This window comes from Patella vulgata, chromosome 9, assembly GCF_932274485.2.
Source record: "Patella vulgata chromosome 9, xgPatVulg1.2, whole genome shotgun sequence".
NCBI lineage: Eukaryota > Metazoa > Mollusca > Gastropoda > Patellidae > Patella > Patella vulgata.
In genome coordinates, this window is record NC_065887.2 from 12,325,808 (window position 1) to 12,349,795 (window position 23,988).

At 35.6% G+C, this 23,988-nt stretch overlaps 1 protein-coding gene across 1 annotated transcript; it reads right to left on the bottom strand.

The window, feature by feature from the left end:
* Nucleotides 1-1,016: 1,016 nt before the first annotated feature.
* LOC126832321 (E3 ubiquitin-protein ligase Zswim2) lies at nt 1,017-15,940 on the bottom strand. Its single transcript, XM_050563069.1, has 13 exons — nt 15,851-15,940; nt 14,736-14,903; nt 12,982-13,099; nt 12,158-12,380; nt 10,770-11,015; nt 9,348-9,432; nt 7,710-7,837; nt 6,029-6,197; nt 5,283-5,398; nt 4,569-4,802; nt 3,407-3,666; nt 2,734-2,885; nt 1,017-2,044 (listed from the first exon to the last, which is right to left on the bottom strand). The coding sequence occupies exons 2-13, from the start codon at nt 14,883-14,885 to the stop codon at nt 1,832-1,834; spliced, it is 2,094 nt and encodes a 697-aa protein (XP_050419026.1). The 5' UTR covers nt 14,886-14,903; nt 15,851-15,940; the 3' UTR covers nt 1,017-1,831.
* Nucleotides 15,941-23,988: the final 8,048 nt, after the last annotated feature.

The window sequence follows — 23,988 nt, forward strand, 5'->3', positions numbered from 1 at the left end:
ATCTTGACACCCCTAAATAGACACCATGTTGTGCACCAAACTTTTAACCCTTGTGAGAGAGAAGTGTGGTTTAACATCCACTCGCCCACTCAACACAAACTAGGTCATTTCGGACAAACACATAGTTCAATTTTATTTCAATAATTCGCTTGCGCATAGGAGTCCTTAGTAGTGGAAGGAAACCGGAGGTTGGACAGGCGACCACGCCAGTTGACTCAAAGACAGACCTTATGATACACCGAGCGCAGGTGCTAACCATTCGGCCATCCAACCCCCCTTTAACCCTTGAATGTCAAGATCTGGTTTGATGAATCTGAGTGACAACACCAGCATTAATAATAGTTAAAAATAAAAAGATGTCCCAGTGAACCTAGATAATATTGATACTGGAATGTTAATAGGGATCAATTGCATTTTAAAAGATAGTTAGTAATATTATGGCAAAACTATGATAATCACTTTCCTACTCCTCTCTCTATGAGAGTTCTCCAATTAATGGTGCGAAATGAAATGAAATGAAATGGGGTTTAACGTCCTACTGTATTGCTCCGAACTGGGCTAATGAAGACGGGCATACGCCATACAGTGTGCTATGAGGGAAATTTTGCCCGGACAGCGGCACTACGGCCTACTCATATATTGAATTCCAACTGTCAAGTCATCCGAATGACTAGACAGCTGTCCTTGTCAGGCCTAATGGTGCGAAATTTGTATCACATGTGATTTGGTTATGTCGAAGTGATCTTCACTCAGACAGAAGTCTTATTACGGGGCTGCCCTAGAGCTGCAAGCTAAAATGAGGTTCTGACGGAAAAATGTTCTGAAGCCCATGCTAATGTACTTAAAACTAAGCCTTATAGGCCCTATATATCACAACATTTGAATCAAATTTCACATTTGAGAAGTGTTCATCTGCCGGTGCAAGAGAGGGTGACACACCGGTGCAAGAAAAGGAACCTTTTGCTCAAATATCAATTGAATGAAACAAAAAACAAAAAAATCAGTAAAGAAGTAAAATGTATTAAAATTTCCGATAATGCTGAGTCAAATTAATATCACAGATGACTTAATTATTATTATATACAATATAAATTACAACAATTAATCAAAATAAATCTCTCAAATACATTTAACATAATATAAACAACTACATAATAAATATCTCTTGTTGATCACCAACATCGTTTTGATTGCCACAAGTCACAAACGTCAAACGTTGATATCATTACCTGTCCTTCAATACGATGGCCAGGTGCAATATATATATTAACAAAACACAGTTTGTCAAATCATGGTGGTCCTACATATCAGTATGGTAGATAGATTTATTTGGCAAAAACATATACAACATAATTAATGGCATATTTATTTATAGTACAAATTGATTTTCTGAGCCAATTTGGGGGCTCCTTTAATATTTCTACCCCTGGAGGCAGATTCCCCCCAACCCCAATTTAATCTGGTCCTGGTGTTATACTATGTATCTATCCTTCTTGTATAAACCAACAGTGAGGCTGGTGTCTTTCCGGTGTTTAAATATGTTCTACCTGATGCTAATAGGAACTAATTGATTAGGCTTAGGGTTGGATGAAAGGTTGGTAGTCGTAATGCTGTGAGGCTGTTGTCTTTCCTGAGTTTAAATATGTTCTAACTTATACTAATAGGAACTAACTGATTAGGGTTAGGGTTGGGTGAAAGGTCGATAGTCGTAATACTGTGCAGTAATTTAAAACAGATAAAATGTCTTGCTATACAGGTAATTAGTTACAATGTTCGATTCCTGGTTTGTTTGATTCCTGGTTTGTTCGATTCCTTGTTTGATCACAGAGTTCTAGTTAATTATATCACGTAAAGTCATGTTCTCCAGGCCTAAACCTTCCAGTTGAATATCAACACCCTGAGATGGCTGATGTGTTGATTTACTAGCAGCTGCTATGGAACTACTTTTAATCTGGCCTTGACGTCTGCTCGAAACTGTTGGAATTACCTCCCCTTGTATTGGATTGGTTCGAGGATTGTTACCTAAGAATAAATTCTGCACATTCTGGAAATAAACAAATCAATCAAGATATTAAGTTCAATACAATTAAGATGGGCTTATTTCTAAGCTATTCCATTAAAACAGCTGATGAGAGTGACTACAGAGAGAATTCAGTTGTACAAACCTCACCCTCTGCCTAACAGAAAATTTTGAAAAATGCATACGTCTCTTTTTCTCCAACAGTCTTTAGTTTGGTTTTTTTTTCCACTTTTTTTTTAGTTTTCACTATAACATTTAACAGAGAATGCTAATTAAAGGGACAATTTATTCTGACACTGCACCAAGTTATTTAAAACAACTCTTTGATATACTCCCCAGCGATCTAACCTTCTTTCTTCAGGTGATCGTAGCATTTTGAGGATTCCTAAATATAATAAACATTCTGGTGAACATGCTTTCTCCGTCAGAGCAGCTAAAATGTGGAATGATCTTCCAAAAACTCTTCGAGAGTCCTCATCCATCCAGAGCTTTATGGCTAACTTAAAAACATATTTATTTCAATAATGTTTTTGAACTATTTTGTTGTGAATGTGCTTAGAAACTCCCATGTGTAATGAAGGGCTATATAAATCAAACAATAATAATAATAATAATAATTTTTATCTTTAATTTATTAAATACCCACAGCTATCAGAAATTGTATTATAATTATGTTGTTTACACTTAAATATTTGTAAAATCATAAAACCTACCAAATCTTGTGCTTGTTGAATAGCTTGTGATAATATTCTTTCTCTTGATGCGGATCTATCTCGACTACCTGATCTACGTTTTAAATAAGGATGTTTAACATCATTAGTTGGCTTACGTTGAGTTGTTCTACCTCTCCGTACAGTAGGCGAATCTGTCAATTTAAATAAATCATGAATGAGAGAAAATTGCTTTAAAAAGATTATTACACTATAAACAATTTTCTCTTATTTTTTTTGGGTATAAATAATTTTCTCTTATTTTCTTTTGTACCATACAAGTGATTAGAATTATGGGTGCCTTATCCGTAAATTTTGCGCATATTTCGTGTAAAATCTATGCTTGAATTGAAAAATACAAGGATTTTCCGTTGTAGTTCCCCCTTGTCAGTGGTGCAGGATAGAGGGCCTGGCAAGAATGGTGTCTAGTTGTTCAGATGGGATAAAAAAAACCTAGGTCTCATGTACATGGTGACATGCACATAAAAGAACCCTTGACAGTTGGAATTCAGTTGCTGTCCTGGCAAAATTTCCCTCACATAGCACACTATGATGGTCTTCATTAGTTCAGTAGGTGCAGATTATTCTTTCATTCATTCATTTATTTATTCATTCATTCATTCACATAGTCCCTTCTATAACCACTCAAATACCAATTACAAGAAAACACACATACCAGTATTTGATTGATTTGAGATCGGTTGTCCTGCAGGTGGTTTTCTACTCACTAAGGGCGGGGCACTACTACTTCCAGTACGTAATATATTATTTAATTCTATATTGTGTGGTGCATTAATAGTTGGTCTAGTTTCTAAATGTCTATCTATCATTGACAACTGTTGATTTATCATTTGTCGCTGTTGTTCAGCTCGATGTAATAATCTGTTGCCTGGTAACAAGGATGATGGTGTTGTTTCTGTATGTACCTCATTAAATCTGTAATTTAAATAGAGAATGTTTATTACTCTTTAAATTTGTATGGTTTATAGCCAAGTGCATGTCTCCCTAGTCTTCTTAAAATTATTATGTCTTGCTATTCCCAATTATAGCCTATCAAAGCAAATTCTTTTGAATTTGAAAGACAATTCTGAATGTAAAATAACCTTCAATCTTATAGAATTATAGTGTATTGTCTGATGCAGGTTACATGTTTTTTCACACTTTTGTTGGGTTATTCTTTGCTTGATACTGCATAGTTAAGAGGTTATATTCTACACTTTATAATGCATGGTTACTTCTGTTCATTCTAAACTGTATAATGCATGGTTATTCCACACTTCACTGTTACTTTCGTTAGGTTATTCTTTACTTATAAATGCATGATTTGTTTATGGTCATTATTCTAAAGCAGTGGACACATTAGCCGAATCAATCGGCGCCAAATTTTATTCGGCCGAATGGGTGGACACACTAGCCGAATGCTTCGCCCGATTCAACCTATCGATTGCATCACCTTTCATATCACATGATTAAACATGGCAGCGTCTATGTCTTCAATCTATCACGTGACTTCTCGATATGAGTGGTAATTGGCTAATGAATTCTATATTCGGCCGAATGCTTCGGCGAAGCAGACACACCAGGCGAATATAATTTGGCCGAATATATCAAACCTGTTTGATTCGGGCCGAATGACAGTGGACACACTAGGCGAATTTCAACGCCGATTGATTTGGCCGAATCATTCGGCTAGTGTGTCCACCGCTTTAGCTTTATAATCCTTTGGTACTAAACAGTATATGTTTGAGAAAAACAAAGATGCCAAAAGTTGTTTCCAAAAAAATAGGCCCACCATGCATCAATATTTCTGCTATTCAAAATATGATTAAAATATATACCTTGGTTCAGAATTAAGAAACCTTGTTCCTGCAAGTTCTAAAGAGGATGGTGCTCTGTGATGAGAATGGTTTTGTCGTGGGGGTCTACGTAACAGAATTCCATTACTGCCTTCTGTTCTAGCTGCAGGTGCTATAGTTAAACCAAAACCAGGAATTTCCAGATTGACCGGCTGCTGTTGATTATTAGCTGCTACTATCCGGATGGCTTCAGATGAAGTACTACTACGCCTCTCTCTGAAAAGACGAAAGATTAAAATGAATTCATTAAAAATATTTCATAGAGTTACTTTCTGTAACTGGGGTAAAATATTTACGTGCGGTAATTAATGAGACTGCTGTTTTCATTTTTTATTTTTAAAAATAAAAACTTGTCATGCAGTCTTGTTTAAGTTATGCAGGATTATCTGAAAACCAGAATATTATTTTTATGTGGCCTAATGACCTTTCTGTAATTTCAATACAACAGCACATGTTTGTTCAAAGGTAGAAGGATTATTTTTAAAGTATCAGCATTTTTGTCTAAAACATTAAAGCAAATAAAAATGTCCAGAAATAGTTGGAATCTGCCTTGCAATCGCCAACATTTTCTTAATATGGGCCTACTTTTAAAACTACTATATTTCGTTAAAACAGAATTAAAAAATAAAGACTGATTGCACACATGAAGAGTACCAAGGACACACAGATCTACACATTAGATGAATATATGTTTACCTGTTTAGAGAGTTAGGTGATGAGATATCTTGTAATGGTGTTATAACAGATTGACCATCAACGGGACATACTGGACGTGTATGCAATAACCAATTATCTACACAATCTTTATGAAACTAAAACAAATAAATACAACAAAATATAACATAAATAAGATGTAACACATATAAAAAACAAATATTATTAACATTTATTTCCATATTGTTTAACAACAATTAAAGGCTACAGATTGTCATTTGAAGGGATTGTTAATTCCTTGAAAAGAGAGAGAAATGGGATTTAAAATCCACTCGACACAAACTAGGTCATTTTGGGACTAACATATGGTTCAATTTTAATTCAATAATTAGTAGGGGTCTTTAGCAGTGGGAGGAAACCGGAGGACCCGGAGAAAACCCACGAGGTTGGACAGGCAACCCTACTCCTTGTCACATACAACCGGGGAATCAAAACCATGCCAGTTGACTCAATGACAGTCGTTATGATACAAAGTGCACGCGCTAACCATTCAGCCATCCAACCCCCCCCCCCCATTAAGTTCTTCATAATCCAAATAAATCCTAGACAAAGGATTATCTACCTTTGATATTTTAATTTTGTCATTTTAATTTAATGTTAAATAATTAATATAAGTCCATTTTCGTGTGGATTGAGTCTAAATACTTAGATATTGTCTGAAAAAGATCAGAGAATACAAGTGTTGAAGATGATAACATGTTAATCCCTAACAAACCCAATCAAATTACCTTGTGTCGGCATGGTAACCTACGAACAACTTGACCAATTTCATAACCTCGTAAACAGATTCGACACTGTACACCAGGAGCGAGTAACTGTCCACCCTCTCGTACTTTTTCTTGTGGTAGAGAATTTACCGTTTCTTCAGTTAAATCACTGCCTTCAAATTCTTGATTACTAAAATTTGTAAAAGAAATTTGAATGAAACATAAAGATCTGATGTGTGTAATATGTGAGAGCCGAATTTTGCAACAGCTGTGGTATTAAAGTAGCTAAGTCTCTAACTCAATATCATCCAAAATCTTCAACATTGAAAACACAAATTATTTGTCAATTTAAATCAACATTGATGCTGTGATCTTACCGGAAAAAGATGGGCTTCTGATATCCAATATTTAAGACATAATAAACATTTTGCCATTGGTACACAAATCGTGTACCATAATGCGTTTCAGCCCCAGTTCTAGCAAGAGACTCGAGGAACGAGGCTAGACATATTGCACCAAACCAAACGGCGTATGTAGACTGGAATAACCAGACGCTAGAAATTTGCATTCGATTGAAACTGCAGGCTTTTTTCGCGGAACATAACTGATTTTAAATTAGAGTAAAAACGGAAACCATTGAATGTATATCAGTTTATATACATTTATATTACAGTATTATATGAGTTGCGACCCACTTGTGTCAATTTCTAGGTCCCAAATGTTAGCGATTTAGCTCCTTTAACACCTACTTTTGTTTGATTCTGATTAAGTTTACCCTACTAACGATTTAACTAGGGCTGCAAATGAAAGATGGACCTCACAATACGATATGTATCACAGTATTTTTCCTTTCCAAATTTACTTAAAAATAAAAATAAGTACATGATATTTAATGGTGACACATCACTTTATTAGCCATGGCTTTTCCATCAGACATTTTTAATCCAAAATGTTCCGATAATCGTGATTTGTGGTTCGCTGGAGACGAATGTTTCATTGCTGGAAACCATCTTTCCTCATTGCCACATGAACTACAGGGGGACATAACTCTACATGATAGTTGAATATAGGAAGAAAATGGAAGGTTAAAAAAATCTGTACTGTGTTTATCGAACCACAGTACCGTACGGAATTTAAAGTACAGTGAACCGAACCGCGGCATTATACTGTGGTATACCGTCTTGTTGCCCTAGATTTACTTTCATCATTAGACACAGTAACATTTGCGATTATTCCTGCACAGGCATTCACTTGTCAGGGGTGGTGCCTTCAAGAGGCTGACAAGGAAAATGTGGCTGGTCCTTTGGATGTGACGAAAAAAAACCTGATCTACCCATGTACAAAATATTGTTGAGGAGACGTTAAACCCCATTCCAATCTATTTAACAAATGGTTCATGCCTAGATTTAAACCTATGGCATTTCAGTTAAGATCGTCAATCTAATTGAAGAAGATAATACTATCTAATTAAAGAATATAATATTTTCACTATCTAATTGAACCTAACTAACCTATCTTAATTGAACCTATCTATCTGATTGAAGAAGATAATATTTTCCCTAACCTAGTTAATTGAACCTAACTAAACCTATCTAATTGAAGAAGATAATATTTTCACTAACCTATCTAATTGAAGAAGATAATCCTATCTATTTTAAGAAGATAATCCTATCTAATTGAAGAAGATAATATTTTCACTAACCTATCTAATTGAAGAAGATAATCATAATCATCAGCAGTAATATCTCTATTCATCATATTATTAACAACAGCTTCTGGTAATAAACCACCAGTCATTCTATTTACTCCACGCCATCTTTGATTTCGCTTCTGCAAACATAGAAAAACAAACATGAGATTTCAACAATTTTTATATGGTTCATGTGCAATATATTTTTCTAAGGAGGTTTGTTTCTGTTCCAAAAAATGATAAAACCGTTTCTGCTATATTCCTGTATCCAGTTACCTGTTGTCTGTATGTTTTGATAAGGTTTTGATTTTCCAAATAAATAATACTGTAGACAAACATAACCTTTTAAATATAGTTGTTTGTTATTTTTTTTTCCAATTAGTAACCACTTGAATAAACTCCTCTACTATGTGGAGCCGTGGTGGTTCAGTGAATAAGACCTTAGTGCACTAACCTGGATGTCCCGTGTTCGATCCCGGTGTCAGGCAAGAGAGTTCATATTCATCGTGATTTTCAGGCATGGTTCCCCCTTGTCAGTGGCGCGGGACAGAGATTCTGGCAAGGGACAAGTATTAAAACCAAGGATCAGAGAAAGAGAGAGAGAGAGAGAGAGAGAGAAATGGGGTTTAACGTCCACTTGACACAAACTAGGTCATTTTGGGACTAACATATGGTTTAATTTTATTTCAATAATTCACTTGCGCGTAGGGGTATTTAGCAGTGGGAGGAAACCGGAGGACCCAGAGAAAACCCACGAGGATGGACAGGCACCCCTACTCCTTGTCACGTACAAACAGGGATTCGAAACCACCCCAGTGGACTCAATGACAGGCTTTATGATACAGCGCGCACGTGCTAACCATTTGGCCATCCAACCCCCCACCAAGGATCAGTGTACACAGTTGGAATTGAAAATAAAGAGCAGGTTTTAGCGTCACTGTCAGGGTAAATGTTTCCTCATTTCACACTGCATGGCGTGTGCCAGTCTTCATTAGCCAAGGCAGTACAGAGAAGTAGGATATCAAACAAGCATTTCATTTCCTCTAATGTTGGCATAGAATGGAAAATTGTCAACTCTGCAAATTATTTGAATTCTCAAAATGACTGTTAAAGAGGACACACAGAAAACAAAATATTAATGTAATGAAATGAAATGGGGTTTAATGTGCTACTTTTTGCACATGAGAAAAATTTGACCAGACAGTTGCATTTCCCTTCTTTAATTCATCAATGGGACCTTGGTTTTTAGTACCACTCGATTGACTAGATGATTTTCCGGGTTGTTATATCTCCCCGGTCATATATTTCAAGGATTGCATCGGATTTAACTCAGATTAAAATACACACATACGAATCTAATCAAACACGTTTTATTAATTCCATACACGCAACTCTAATTAACAATAGAGGGGTACAACAATTGAAATAGTGATCACGTGATTAATAAGTAACCTTATATAGAATACATACATATTCATCAGACACTACACGGGTCAGGCCCTCTGTTCTGAAACTAAGCTGGATATTCCAAATGAACTTTCTCGACCAACACCAGGATCGAGCCCTGGACCTCCTGGTTAGTGGGTCAGGGCTCCATAAAAGCTGCTTTATGCATTGTTTAATACAGAATAAAATACCCTTTATACTTACATGTCTATATTCAAAGTTATGATGTGTATGTATTGGAGAGTTAAAACAAGACTGACATAGTTGAAAATCAGCACATACAACACACCTTTAAAAAATAAAAATAAAAAAGGTTTTCAGTAAAAAATTGCCATTATCCATTCTTAAATGAAAGTGAGAACCGTGTGGAAAAGAGAATGTGAAACTTTAATATTATTTATGAAACTGTTGAGTAACTGCATAATTTACTAGAACATTTATCTGAACAGCAAATGTTTAGATGGGCACATGCTTTACCCAAACAAACTAAATAGAAATGAGGCAGGTGCAAGCTTAAAGATACATTATGGGAGATTAGATAATGTAAGGGGACTTGCTGAAAATTTCAGTCGAATTGATCCACTCTGAACCAAGATTTTAGCGATTGAATTTTGGGCTAGCCTCGATCAACATTACTAAAGTCGGTACGATAAAAAACCATAGTCTCGATTATCCATTTTTTTATTTAATTATCAATGAGCGTTAAGCAGCAGATAGGATTCTAATCCAGAAAATATTGCAGGCTAGCGATGACATCAAGAGTTGATTATGGTCTGGATAAGTTAATTAATGTCTAATTAATAATTTAGATAACATTTTAGGCCTAAAGAAAGACGTACAATTGGCAGATTTAGCTCTTGCATATTGTATGTTTAATTCTTACTTTAGTTTCACAAGGATAATTAATTCTCTAAAAACACACGTTTTCTAAACTCCATTGCTGGCCAGTCTGGACCATAATCAATTCAAGTATAATTACTTTTAATCAGACCAATGATTACAGATTACATCAGAATACTTGACATAATGCACATGATTACAACTGATTACATAAAATAATGCACATGATTACATCAGAATACTTGAAATAATGCACATGATTAAAGCAATTTCCCTGAAATAATGCATGATTACCTGGAATAATGCACATGATTACAACTGATTACTTGCAGTAATGCACATGATCCGATCAAAATGCATGAATAGTGAACATGGTTACATTTGATCACATTAAATAATGCACATGATTACATCAGATTATTTGAAATAGTGCACACGAACATAGTCGATTACTTGAACTAATTATCCCAGGCCCCGAGTTCACAAAGCATTCTCAGACATAAGTTAAGAATTTACTCAACTTTCAAGCACTGTTTATGAGAAATATCTTTCACCCAGAAACACAAAACTTTGCACGTAGTTTCTTATTGATGTATTTGATACATTAAATAACAAAAGTTTTATAAAAGGCTATATTCTAGTTAAAATAAGGCGAAAAATTTTGAGTAAATTCTTAACTTAAGAATGAAAATGTTTTGTGAACTCGGGGCCAGATTAAATGATATCTTTGGTGGCAAATACATTGCATCACCGCTCCACTTAATTTGAAAACATTGTAACAAGCACCTGTAACATTTTCCTTCAATTGGAGCAACATGGCAACTCTGACAATTTGTACCCAGATGTCTGTCCATTCGAACCACAGTGTTTGTTTGACCACCGCCTGCATTTCTCATCTCTTGTTTTAATAAATTAAATGGCCCAAAATCTTCTCGACACATCGGACATTTAACGTTAGTCTCTCCTTTACCCTGTTGATGATCAGCCCAGACCTTCATACATTTTATATGTATACTATTACCACAACCAAACCTGCAAACAAATGGAAGAAAAGTTAAAATAAATATTCTATGTGGTTTAAAGGGGGGGGGGGGAGAAAGAAATGGGGTTTAACGTCCACTCGAAACAAACTAGGTCATTTCGGGACCAACATATGGTTTAATTTTATTTCAATAATTTGCATGCGCACAGGGGTCTTTAGCAGTAGGAGGAAACCAGAGGACCCGGAGAAAACCCACAAGGTTGGACAGACGACCCTACTCCTTGTCACGTACAACCAGAGAATCGAAAACCACGCCATTTGATACAGCATGCACATGCTAACTATTCGGCCATCCAACCCCCCGTGGTTTAAAGGAATCAATTAAATGTTGTATCCACCAACCAGAAATAATATAAAATTAAATTGTTTGAGCGGCATTTAGTAACTGGATGAGAATAACACATGCCACAATTATATAAAAAAAAAAAAGTTACTTGAAAGATTTATTTCTGGCGACGATTCGAAGAGGGTTCTCTCGTCTTTATCAAGCAAATATGAAATTAAATGGGGTTTAATAGTGTATTTACTACACCAAACAAATGAATGAAGCAGGAACCATCCGAAAGACTAGATCAGTGGTTCTCAACCTATTTTAACAATGGCACACCCTGGAACACATGAAAAAATAGCGGCACACCTGGCTAAATATATATGAAAAATATTTGAAGTTTGCAAAATAAAAACATGGTAAGTCAGACGGCATACAACCATAGACAGAGACTAGTCATAGACACATAGAATGACTCAAACTAAATAAAGGAAAACACAGCTATGAACTTATCAGTAGACACCAGTGAATACTCAGTTAGGATCACATGGTTTTTCACATTTTCTTAGTGTACCGTTCAAAATTTTGCGGCACAATTAGGCAGATCTAGCGGCACACTGGTTGAGAATCACTGGACTAGACCATCAAAACATCACCATAAACCTTGTGGGAATGAACGACCATGATGTACATCCAATTAATGACTGGATAACAAGACTATCATCAATCAAATAGGGCACAGAAAATTAAATCAATGCTTCATTGTTCATAGAATAGCCAAATTCACAAGGAGAAAAAACATATTATCTTTGTTCATTGATTAGTCCTTCACAAGAAGACAATATTTTCTGTATGTGCACATACTTGCAATACGTAACAGGAAGATGCTTGGCCAGAAGTTCATCCTGGCATATAGGACAGACGTCATCTTCAGATATATCTCTCTGACCAACCACAGATCGTCCATCTGCTGCTTGTAGAACAGTTCTATGAACTTTCTTCTCCTGTTGTCTACGTTGTTGCTGTTGAACTGTTCCTCTCAGTATCTCATTGATTTCTCTTTCTACCAATCCTAACTGCCATGTCACTGAAAATAATCAAAATTGGGTATCAATGGACCATTGAAGGTGGCAGACAGTGTATCATTTACAGCTATTAATTTATAGTTACATGTAATTGAAAGAATACAATTTCAATTACCCATCGTTGTGATGAAATATTATGGGGTGTTCCAAAAAAGTAAAATTTAAAGGTCACCAGAAAAGCTTTAAATTTTTTTTTAAATAATGCAAGTGATTATGTTAGCACATCCTTTCCATAAGTATAACACGAACCCGAATGTCAATATTACCTGCAACAGGTAAATTTCAATAATCTGTCAAATGAAATGAAATGGGGTTTAACGTCCTACTGTTCTGTTCCAATTTGGCTAATGAAGACGGGCATATGCCATACAGTGTGCTATGATGAGGGAGATTTTGCCTGGGTAGCGGCGCTGTGGTCTACTCTTATATCGAATTCCAACTGCCAAGGGATATTTTATGTGCATACCAATGTGTACACAGGACCTTGTTTTTTTGCCCCATGCAAACAACTAAACAGCTGTCCTTGCCAGGCCCTGCCATTTCATTTCAGGGATAATAATACATCTTGTGCTATACGACTCATCATAATACCTTATTACTTACATGGATTTTCCTTTGGTACTCGGAATTTCTTCAATAAAAGCCAACAGATATGTTTACACAGGTCTTTATCTTTTCTAAATTGAGCACATGTACAGCTGTGAGGATCTCCAAGAAAAGCCTTCCAGAAAGAAAAGATATGTCCATCCATGGATTCAATAACAATTTTATAGTATATCTATCAGTATAGGGGGTATCTTAAAACCAATGAAATAGGGCACCTGTTCTGATTGTTAAAGTCATTTTGCTGGAAGTGAGGTCTTGGGCAGAAACATTCTATAACTAGGCCATCCATTACAGTAGAATCTGTATGAGCAGCCACTCCTATTCAGCGACATCTCCTTGTAAGCGGTCATGATAAATTCCCCCCGTAGGAATTCTGTTGTTTCATCTCTTTATTCAACGGTCACTCCTCTAACGTGGCCAGCGGTCACTATTTGACAAATAAATTCAACAAAACATTGCCCATTCAACGGCCATTGTTGAATGATACCATCTTGTCGTTCTTTGTAACACCCCCGCTAATCCCGTGAGTAGTAGTTAATTAACTGGATCCCCACTGTTCAGGTAAAAAGAAATGTAAAAATAACAATCAACCCGGGATTATCTGTTAATTAATCTTTTGTTTTATTAAACGACTAACCTGATCATTGTTTTCACGCGTAACGACACATTATTTGATACTGATTGAATAAAATAAAAGTACCATCTTGTCGTTCTTTGTAACACCCCCGCTAATCCCGTGAGTAGTAGTTAATTAACTGGATCCCCACTGTTCAGGTAAAAAGAAATGTAAAAATAACAATCAACCCGGGATTATCTGTTAATTAATCTTTTATTTTATTAAACGACTAACCTGATCATTGTTTTCACGCGTAACGACACATTATTTGATACTGATTGAATAAAATAAAAGTACCGAGTTTTGTCACGATCATCTAGTATCTCTTTATTGTTAAACAGACGTTTTAGCGCCTCCTATAATATTACATACAGAGTTACACCCCCTGTAAATAGTGATAAAATTAGCGATGTTTTTTTGTTCATGTCTTTTTTTGATAAAATAAAATGAATTCATCGATTTTCTTCACAAAAATGGATAAATAGTATCGAATGCATCACAATGGTAGGCAGTAGTATTGATGGTTGGTACAAAATGACAAGTTTACAGAAGTTATGTCCGAGATTTGAGTAAAGAGTTTTCGTTCGGCGCAAGATTCAGCGACGGTCAAATTTACCGCTTCCAATGCATTCAAGCGTAATGTTTAATTTATGTCAGCACAAAAAGCACCAAGATGTTATTAAGAGGCCATTCCCGTTATGTTATGTCCGAGATTTGAGTAAAGAATTTTCGTTCGGTGCAAGATTCAGCGACGGTCAAATTTACCGCTTCCAATGCATCCAAGCGTAATATTTAATTTATGTCAGCACAAAAAGCAACGAGATTTTATTAAGAGGCCACTCCCGTTAAGCGGTCAGTTGTGAAAATTCCCTTGGGTGGCTGCTTAATGCAGATTCTACTGTATATGCAATTTGGTGAATTCTTATAATGGAGCCTATTCTAATTATTAAAGCAAATAAACACTACGTGCAAATTGGGATTTGGGGATGTGCTTACTTACAGTATCAAAAATAGGCCTAGAATAACATCAGATTTAACAGGGGTGGAGGTAAAACGTTATAATTTTCATATTGCAGCTTAATAGAGACGAATAGGAATGTTAATAGGACATAGTCTATATATATTACGCAGTTACCTTAACATTTTTCTGTTCTCCCTCTTCTTTTAAAAGAAAGGCAGTTGGTCCTGTTTCACGTAAAATATATATTGTAGCATTGCTAGCCTCTGCTTGCCTCCAACATACAATATCATTCAATGTTCTTCTCCATGCTACACTTCTTGCCATTCTTTTTCCTTAGACAACCTGAAATAACAGTTTAGGTCTGATCACTTGAGATAACTTTGAATGACCAAATTGGCACTAACATTAGTACAGATGAGAGGATGTGCAGTATATGGATATACTAACTATTTTCACCACAAATAATTGACCTTTCTATTACCGGAAGTGCATTAACCAATGACGAAGTGGTTTTAGAAAACTGGGGATACGCATATATCCTTATAAAGTTGTGTGGGTTTTTTTTATTGTTTTAAAACTGTTTATATTTTGTAAAAGGCATTTTAACTGGTTTGGGTTAGTAGATCTACTCCCTCCAATATTTGAGTGGGGGGTACATGGCTGAATGGTTAGCATGTGCGCGCTGTAACATAAGGCCTGTCATTGAGTCGACTGGCGTGGTTTTGAATCCCCAGTTGTACATGACACGGAGTAGGGCCGCCTGTCCAACCTCGTGGGTTTTCTCTAGGTCCTCCGGTTTCCTCTCACTGCTAAAGACCCCTACGCGCAAGTGCATTATTAAAATAAAAAATTAAACCATATGTTATTCCCAAAATGACCTAGTTTGTGTCGAGTGGACATAAAACCCCAATTCTCTCTCTCTCCAATAATTGGCATGCCCCTACAATTTCATCTTTTCCTAAAATTGTTCTCTTTGACTCCCAAAATTATAAACCGAAGACCATATGTCCCTGTATTCGTCTGAATGCACTAGAATAACCATCAAGTTCTGTTTAAAATTTAACACCTTTGAATGAAGTCAAATTCTAGGCCTACTCAAAACCTTTAAGGTAGGCCTACATGTCAAAACTAAAAAAAAAGGTTTTCTAAAAAAAACAAAAAAAAACACAAACAGCGCAAGTTTTTTTTTTTTTAACTAAACAGGTCTAGATATACTAGGACGGAATACATTTATCCAAATTACAGAAATTACCGAGAATGTAATAAAAACATTGGGGTTGATAACATACCAGTACTTATTGTCATTTTTGACACTTTATTTACATTTTCAAGACATTAGGTCAGCCATATTGTTTATGCCTCGTTTCCGTATCGTCAGGATATAGACAAAAGCAACCAGACACACGAAGTTCGGAGAAAAAAGAACACGCTTGGCATTTATAAAGTTTTTCAACGAGATATAATTCTATAAATGTATATCTTAAGATACAAGTAATTAAATAAGTAGCCTATATACTTTATTACCTTTTATTTATTCTATGAAGGTGAATCTACCTAAGAAAATTCTAAATATTTTAGAAATGTGTACTTCCAGTTAAGATTTAATAACGATATACATCCGAATATCCAGTCTCTAATTTTCACGTGACAAATTTCTCTCACGTGATCTTTCAAAATGGCGAAGAAAGAAGAAATGACAGCAACAAGGATGCTGTTAGTTTTAATCTTTCTAATCAGTTTGTTTTCCCTGTCCATGGTAAGTAAAATATGAAACTGGCAAAGCTGTTCATGATGAAGTCATGTAAAGGTTTTTCTGTTTACAGAGTCGTTTCCATAATTATATTTTAGTCAGTGCTATGCTTCCGATATCGCAAAATAAATGAAATTAGCAGTGCGCAATGCAAAAGCTTTTTTATATTTTTCAATCTGACTAAAACTGAATATTTACTAGCATTCCAACCCCCTTCCCATTTAAGAAACCCCCCAAAATTAAAAAATCGGTTAAGACCCCAAATTGATGGATGTCAGTATACATACACTTCTTTTTAAAATATGCCAAAAAAGTGACCGAACACCATTTCTCAGCAACTATTGAAGATATTGGCATCAAATTTTCAGGAAATATCCTTCTGACCATTAACTATCTATTGGAATTTTTAAATTTGAGCTGTATAATTTATTTGTTTTGATATGGGGTCTGCAACATGGATAAAACCCCAAAATTTGGTTAATTTGCGTTGAAGACTTTTTTAAGATAGAATTCACATATGATGGACCTCAAATTTCAGGTATTGCTATATTCCGACAGAATTAATCCTTATAACAACTTCCTACGCTGCTCTTCGATTTGTTGGTATCTAGGGATGTTTAATGTCTGCCGCCAATCCCTACGTACGACCTTGTTTTTCATTCAACTTATCATTGTCAGGTTCTCTGATCCGCAAAACAAAGTGAATTCTGGGGATGGAGCCTTGGACATCCTATACTCATCTAGCCCATTCTCTTTTCTGGCAACAGGGAGCCACGGGAGCTCAGTGGGTTGGACGTTGGCTCACTCAACTGGATGTGCCGTGTTCAATTCCTGCATTGGCCGAGCAAGTTCATTGTATTATACACACCAGCCTCCCCCTGGATGTACGACGGGAGACCTAGCAAGTGACAACATATTCTTTTGGATAGAATGAAAAACTGATGTCCCGTGTGAGCATAAAAGAACCCTCGACAGTTGGAATTCGAAATAAGAGTAGGCTGTTGCGCCGCTGTTTTGGCAAAGTTTCCTTCTTATAGCACACTGCAATGGCGTGTTCCCCTCACCCACGCCCCCACCGTCTTCTTTAGCCCAGTAGGAGTAGAACATTAAACTCCATTTCATTTACTTGTAACAGATTCCATATGGCTGTCATTTGATCACCAACAAAAGAGAAAGTAATCCAAGAGATAATTTTTAAAAAAAAATAATTTTAGGGAAGTGTTATTAGAATCAATAAAATATTGTAACAATACAAGAAAAAGAATTCAAACCAGACTATATACCCCTATAAAATGCACGTGAAAATCGTGCCCCTGAACCAGCCCACTGTTAGCAAAAGGAAAACTTGGTTGAACACATTCACAATAACAAGAAAGCGGCTGTGGAGTTATCTTTTCTTTTTGTCCACATGATTTGTTTTCCCGAGATCTGGCACTAGTTCCAACTGTTGGTGAATGAAATATAGGTCAATATAACAAGAAAAGGGGTCATTTTATGAGAAAATAGGTTTACTTCCAGTGACGAGCGTCGTTTTTGCCTTTTTTTGTTAATTTTATTTTTTCAAAATATAAAAAATCAGTCGTAAATACGTTTCTGAATGTCCAAACCACGCTCGACACAAACTCTTGTTTTCTCCTCTTCATGAAAAGTAAAAAGTCATCGGTGTTGGTGGTCATACACCTTCCCGAAGTCGCGGAACAAAAACAGAACATTTTGCGGTCAGATTTTTTGACACTGATGAAAATAGTATCAGTGGCGCCCCTAGCAAGCTTTTGCATTGCTAATGAAATGAAATGGGGTTTAAAGTCCTACTGTTCAGCTCCGACTAGGTTAATGAAGACGGACATACACCATACGGTGTGCTATGAGGTTAGTTTTGCCCTGACGGCGGCGTTACAACCTACTCTTGTCTTATATTGAATATTCCAACTGCCAAAGGATCTTTTACGTCATGCCAATGTGTACATGGGACCTAGGTTTTTTCATCCCATCCAAATGACTAGACAGCTGTACTTGTCAGGACCTCCTTCCTGCACCACCCTGGAAAATCCTGATGAACATTCTTGGCCAACACTGGGAGCGAACCCAGGACCTCCAGGCTACCGAGCCAGCGTCTTACTCAGAAATTGTGATAGATTAGAATAGAATATTGAAATAATAATCAATGATAACTAAATCAGTCCATAATCTACCAGCGTTATCAATCGAAAAGCTAATGTTTCCATTGCTTTACTTTCCAAACAGCTAGATGATCCAGTTTACTAAATGGTAAAGTACAAGGCATTCCAAAACCTTATCAAAACATTCAGGTGGGGTTGGATTGCCGAATGGTTATCATAAGGCCTGTCATTGAGTCAACTGGCGTGGTTTCGAATCCCCGGTTGTACGTGACAAGGAGTAGGGTCACCTGTTTAACCTCGTGAGTTTTCTCTGGGTCCTCTGGTTTCCTCCCACTGCTTAAGACCCCTACGCGAAAACGAATTATTGAAATAAAATTAAACCATGTTAGTCCTGAAATGACCTAGTTTTTGTCGAGTGGATGTTAAATCCCATTTCTCTCCCCCTCTCTCTCACAATTACAGAGATTCCAAAACAGCATTCTGCTATTAATCGGATGAATGTATACATAATAATACTCAGGGTACACTATTTCTATAGTATACTTTGTATGTGACAAGGACCCCTGTAATAAAGTATTAAAAGTCTATCATGCATACCAGTCATATCACCCAAAGAATATTTGATTCTCCAGCCATCTCTATTGCTTGATCAAGATACCTGTAAGAAGAGTATTGATGAATAGCATGAAATAAAATAAGAAATAATAAACTCATAAAGTTGTGTTGTACCTCAAGTTCTAAATGCCATTCAAGGATATTATTTCCATTATAGTTCTATCCCATAGAAGAAATCTTTTTTTTTTTTTGTTTTGTTAAGTGTGGGAATACAAGTTTTAGTATAGATTATAATGGGAACACCTTTGTGTTAGATGGTAAACCATTCCGTGCCATATCTGGTAGTCTACATTACAGTCGTGTTCATCCATATTACTGGCATGACAGACTTCTCAAGATGGTTGCTGGAGGTCTCAACACAGTTCAAACGTAAGTTGTTTTTAATGTAAACTTTTAGAACTAAACCTTGATCCATTCATTTGAGGCTCAGTGAGTAAGATGGTGGCTCGCTAACCTGGAGGGTACCGTGTTCGATCCTGGTTTTGGCCGAGAAAGTTCATCATATTTCTGACGTTGTTCCCCCTTGTCAGTGGTGCAGAATGGAGGGCCTGACAAGGGATAATGTACAGTGTAATCATTTGGAAGGTATAAAAACCGAGGTCTTGGCAAAATTTCCCTCATGACTCACTGTATGGCATATGCCCTTTTTCATTAGCCCAGTCGATGCAGAACAGTACAACATTAAACCCCATTCTATTTCTTATCTAATCCTTGATCCATTCCCGAACAATAGGGCGTGAAACCCCTTTTCATTTCATTTCATTTGATCCATTCCAATGGTTTGATTGTTCTTTTAATAAAATAATAAATAAAACTAGACAGCAATATCAATTCATTGTATACATTTGTTACATGTAAATGATCCTGACAAAATTACATTACTTCCGGTGATAATGAAAATGTTAAATTAGTTTTATGAAATCAGAAATGGCATAAGGCATCACATGGTGAAAATTTTATGTAAATCGAATAATAATTTCCACTTTCATAGACCAAAAACCTTGAACAGTGACTTATAGAAATTCGTTTATTTCTCTGCAACCGTACAAGTTATAAACCATTTTTTGGTATTTGTATGATCGTATGGGTTCAATCTATTTGTTGATTGGAATGAAATATCATAATTTTAAAAACATTACAAATCAGACTCATTTGAATAAAATATCTGTTTTAAAGGCTAAAAATACAGTTTTTGCCAAAATGACGTTACTTCCGGTGATAATGAAAATCTTAAATTACTTGAATGAAATCGTAACTGGCATTAGGTATCACATGGTGAAAATTTTATGAAAATCGAATAATAATTGACACTTTTATGGACCAAAAACCTTGAAAATTTGCCTGTTGAAAATCGTCCATTTCTCCGCAACTGAACAAGGTAGAAACCATTTTGTGATATCTATATGATCGTATTTTGCTTGAATACACTATTTTGCCTATAACGTTTTTTAGGACTTCGAATTCTGTCTTATGGTTTGGATTGTTCGTACTTGGTTTTATTTTATTTCATTCTATTAGTTGATTTGAATCAAATATCAAAATTTGAATCAAATATCAAAATTTGAATCAAATATCAAAATTTGAATCAAATATCAAAATTTGAATCAAATATCAAAATTTGAATCAAATATCAAAATTTGAATCAAATATCAAAATTTGAATCAAATATCAAAATTTGAATCAAATATCAAAATTTGAATCAAATATCAAAATTTGAATCAAATATCAAAATTTTAAACAAATAACAAATACGACTCATTTAAATAAATTATTTGTTTCGAAGGCTATAAATACAGTTTTTGCCCAAATTACGTCATTTCCGGTGACATTGAAAATGTTAAATTGGTTTTACCTAGTTAAAATTGACATTACGCATCAAATGGTGTCACTTTTATGAAAATCCAATAATAATTGACTCTTTAACAGGCAAATTAGCGTGACTCATGCAAAATTGCCATTTTCTCGGCAACTGCTCATATTACAAACTAATTTTCACATACATTCTCTTCGTATGGATTATTGCTACAAGTTTATGAAAGTTGCGAAGAAACATTTTAAAACATGAAAAGCCTGAATTGGTTGTGAATAGCTCATTTTTTCACCTTTTTTCACCTTTAAATCGAAATGACCTGAAAACGAAACCGAAATTAAAAAAACTGAGCCCGATGTTTTCTGCGCCTTTACAAGGCACACCCTTTCAGTCATACCATATATTTGAAAAAAAATAATATTTGCTTTCAAAAAGTGGTACCGAACTGTCAAAATTGTAGTTTTTGCTAAATTTACATGTCACTTCCGTTGCCGAAAGGCAACTTTAATGGCAACAAAAAAAAATGACATTTTGGACCACGGAGCATATGAACTTTGTTTTTGCAAATTGAACAATAAATAATTAATCGGGTTAAACCCACTTTCCCAGTAAAACTGACGACATCGAATCGATCCGACAAGTAGTTTCTGAGATACGCTCAAATGCAAAAATAATAATAATGATAAGAAGAAGAAGAATAATCCGAACAAAAACAATAGTGTTTCACACAAGCTACGCAGTGTGAAACCCTAATAATAATCCGAACAAAAACAATAGTGTTTCACACAAGCTACGCAGTGTGAAACCCTAATAATAATCCAAACAAAAACTAATTTTCACATACATTCTCTTCGTATGGATTATTGCTACAAGTTTATGAAAGTTGCGAAGAAACATTTTAAAACATGAAAAGCCTGAATTGGTTGTGAATAGCTCATTTTTTCACCTTTTTTCACCTTTAAATCGAAATGACCTGAAAACGAAACCGAAATTAAAAAAACTGAGCCCGATGTTTTCTGCGCCTTTACAAGGCACACCCTTTCAGTCATACCAGATTTGAAAAAAATAATATTTGCTTTCAAAAAGTGGTACCGAACTGTCAAAATTGTAGTTTTTGCTAAATTTACATGTCACTTCCGTTGCCGAAAGGCAACTTTAATGGCAACAAAAAAAAATGACATTTTGGACCACGGAGCATATGAACTTTGTTTTTGCAAATTGAACAATAAATAATTAATCGGGTTAAACCCACTTTCCCAGTAAAACTGACGACATCGAATCGATCCGACAAGTAGTTTCTGAGATACGCTCAAATGCAAAAATAATAATAATGATAAGAAGAAGAAGAATAATCCGAACAAAAACAATAGTGTTTCACACAAGCTACGCAGTGTGAAACCCTAATAATAATCCGAACAAAAACAATAGTGTTTCACACAAGCTACGCAGTGTGAAACCCTAATAATAATCCAAACAAAAACAATAGTGTTTCACACAAGCTACGCAGTGTGAAACCCTAATAATAATCCAAACAAAAACAATAGTGTTTCACACAAGCTACGCAGTGAAACCCTAATAATAATCCAAACAAAAACAATAGTGTTTCACACAAGCTACGCAGTGTGAAACCCTAATAATAATCCGAACAAAAACAATAGTGTTTCGCACAAGCTATGCAGTGTCAAACCCTAATTAATAAATAAACAAATAATATTTATACAAATTGAAAGGACGCACAACGTGGCATCATACACAGCAGAGACCTCATTACGCGCAAAACTTCTATTGAGTGTGCACAGGTCACGGTGAACCAACTCATATTTCTGTTGTTATGGTAATGAATAAAATCTACTCTAATAAGGGAATGACTTTTATTCAAATTCATCAATAATTATAACAATGTAAAAAAATAAGTAAACAAATAATATATATATACAAATTAAAAGGATGCACATCGTGGCGTCATACATAGCATACATTACGCGCAAAAATTCTATAGAGTGTGCAGAGGTCACGGTGAAATGCGTTCACTGCGTCCTTACAAGACTCGCTTCGCGCCCACACAACTTTCAACCACGTTGGCACCATGCCCTAGAAGACCGCGCCCAGCTGTCACAACGCTATTACAACAACTCCTCCTCGACCTGCGAATGCTTATTATATAGTTGTATAGGAGATCTACTGAGTCTCATCCAACAAGAAAGCTAAAAACAAAACATCTTCACACATAGACCACAATATTGCCGAAAACAGCATGGGTGTGGTGGTATTGTGGTAGGGACGTGGTTAGATCTTTGTAAGCGCAGTAAGAGTGTGGTGGGGTTGAGGTGGGAACTTGGAGAGCGGTTTACAGTTGAACATGCATTATATACAAATCATATCAAAGAGTTAATGTAAAAGTCTTAGCCCTATCTCCTATCTGAATGATTATTGTTGGGTCTTTTAAAGAAACTAATTTACTTACAGATAAAAGAACAATCATTTCGACAAATCAAAATAAAGATAAAATTTGGGATAAGAGATATTGTAACAAATCAAATCGACAGAGTTACATTAATATATAAATTTCCGTGGTTAAAGTTTCCTAGTAAATTACAATCAATAGAATCAGTTAATAAACTTTTAACCGTACATGGGGTTTAACGTCCATTGACATAAACTAGGTTATTTTGGGACTAACATATTATTCAATATTTTTATTTCAATCATTCCCTTGCGCGTAGGGGTCTTTAGCAGTGGGGAATGGAGAAAACCTACGAGGTTGGACAGGTAACTCTACTCATTGTCACGTACAACCGGGGAATTGAAACCATGCCAGTTGACTCAGTGACAGACTTTATGATACAATGCTCACGCTTTAACCATTCTGCCCCCCCCCCCCCCCAGGCTTCTATCCAAACCACACCAGTTGACTCAATGACAGCTCTTATGATACACCATTCGACCACCCAACCCCACTTAAGTAGACACCTTTAACCATAAAGTAAAAGCTTTTAACCATAAATGTAAAAGATCCTAACCATAAATAAAGTAAAAGATTTATCCACGGAATAAAAGCTTTTAACCAGAAATAAAGTAAAAGCGTTTGATACTTGATTGGTACTGGTCTGACTGTATTGTTAATTTTATAAT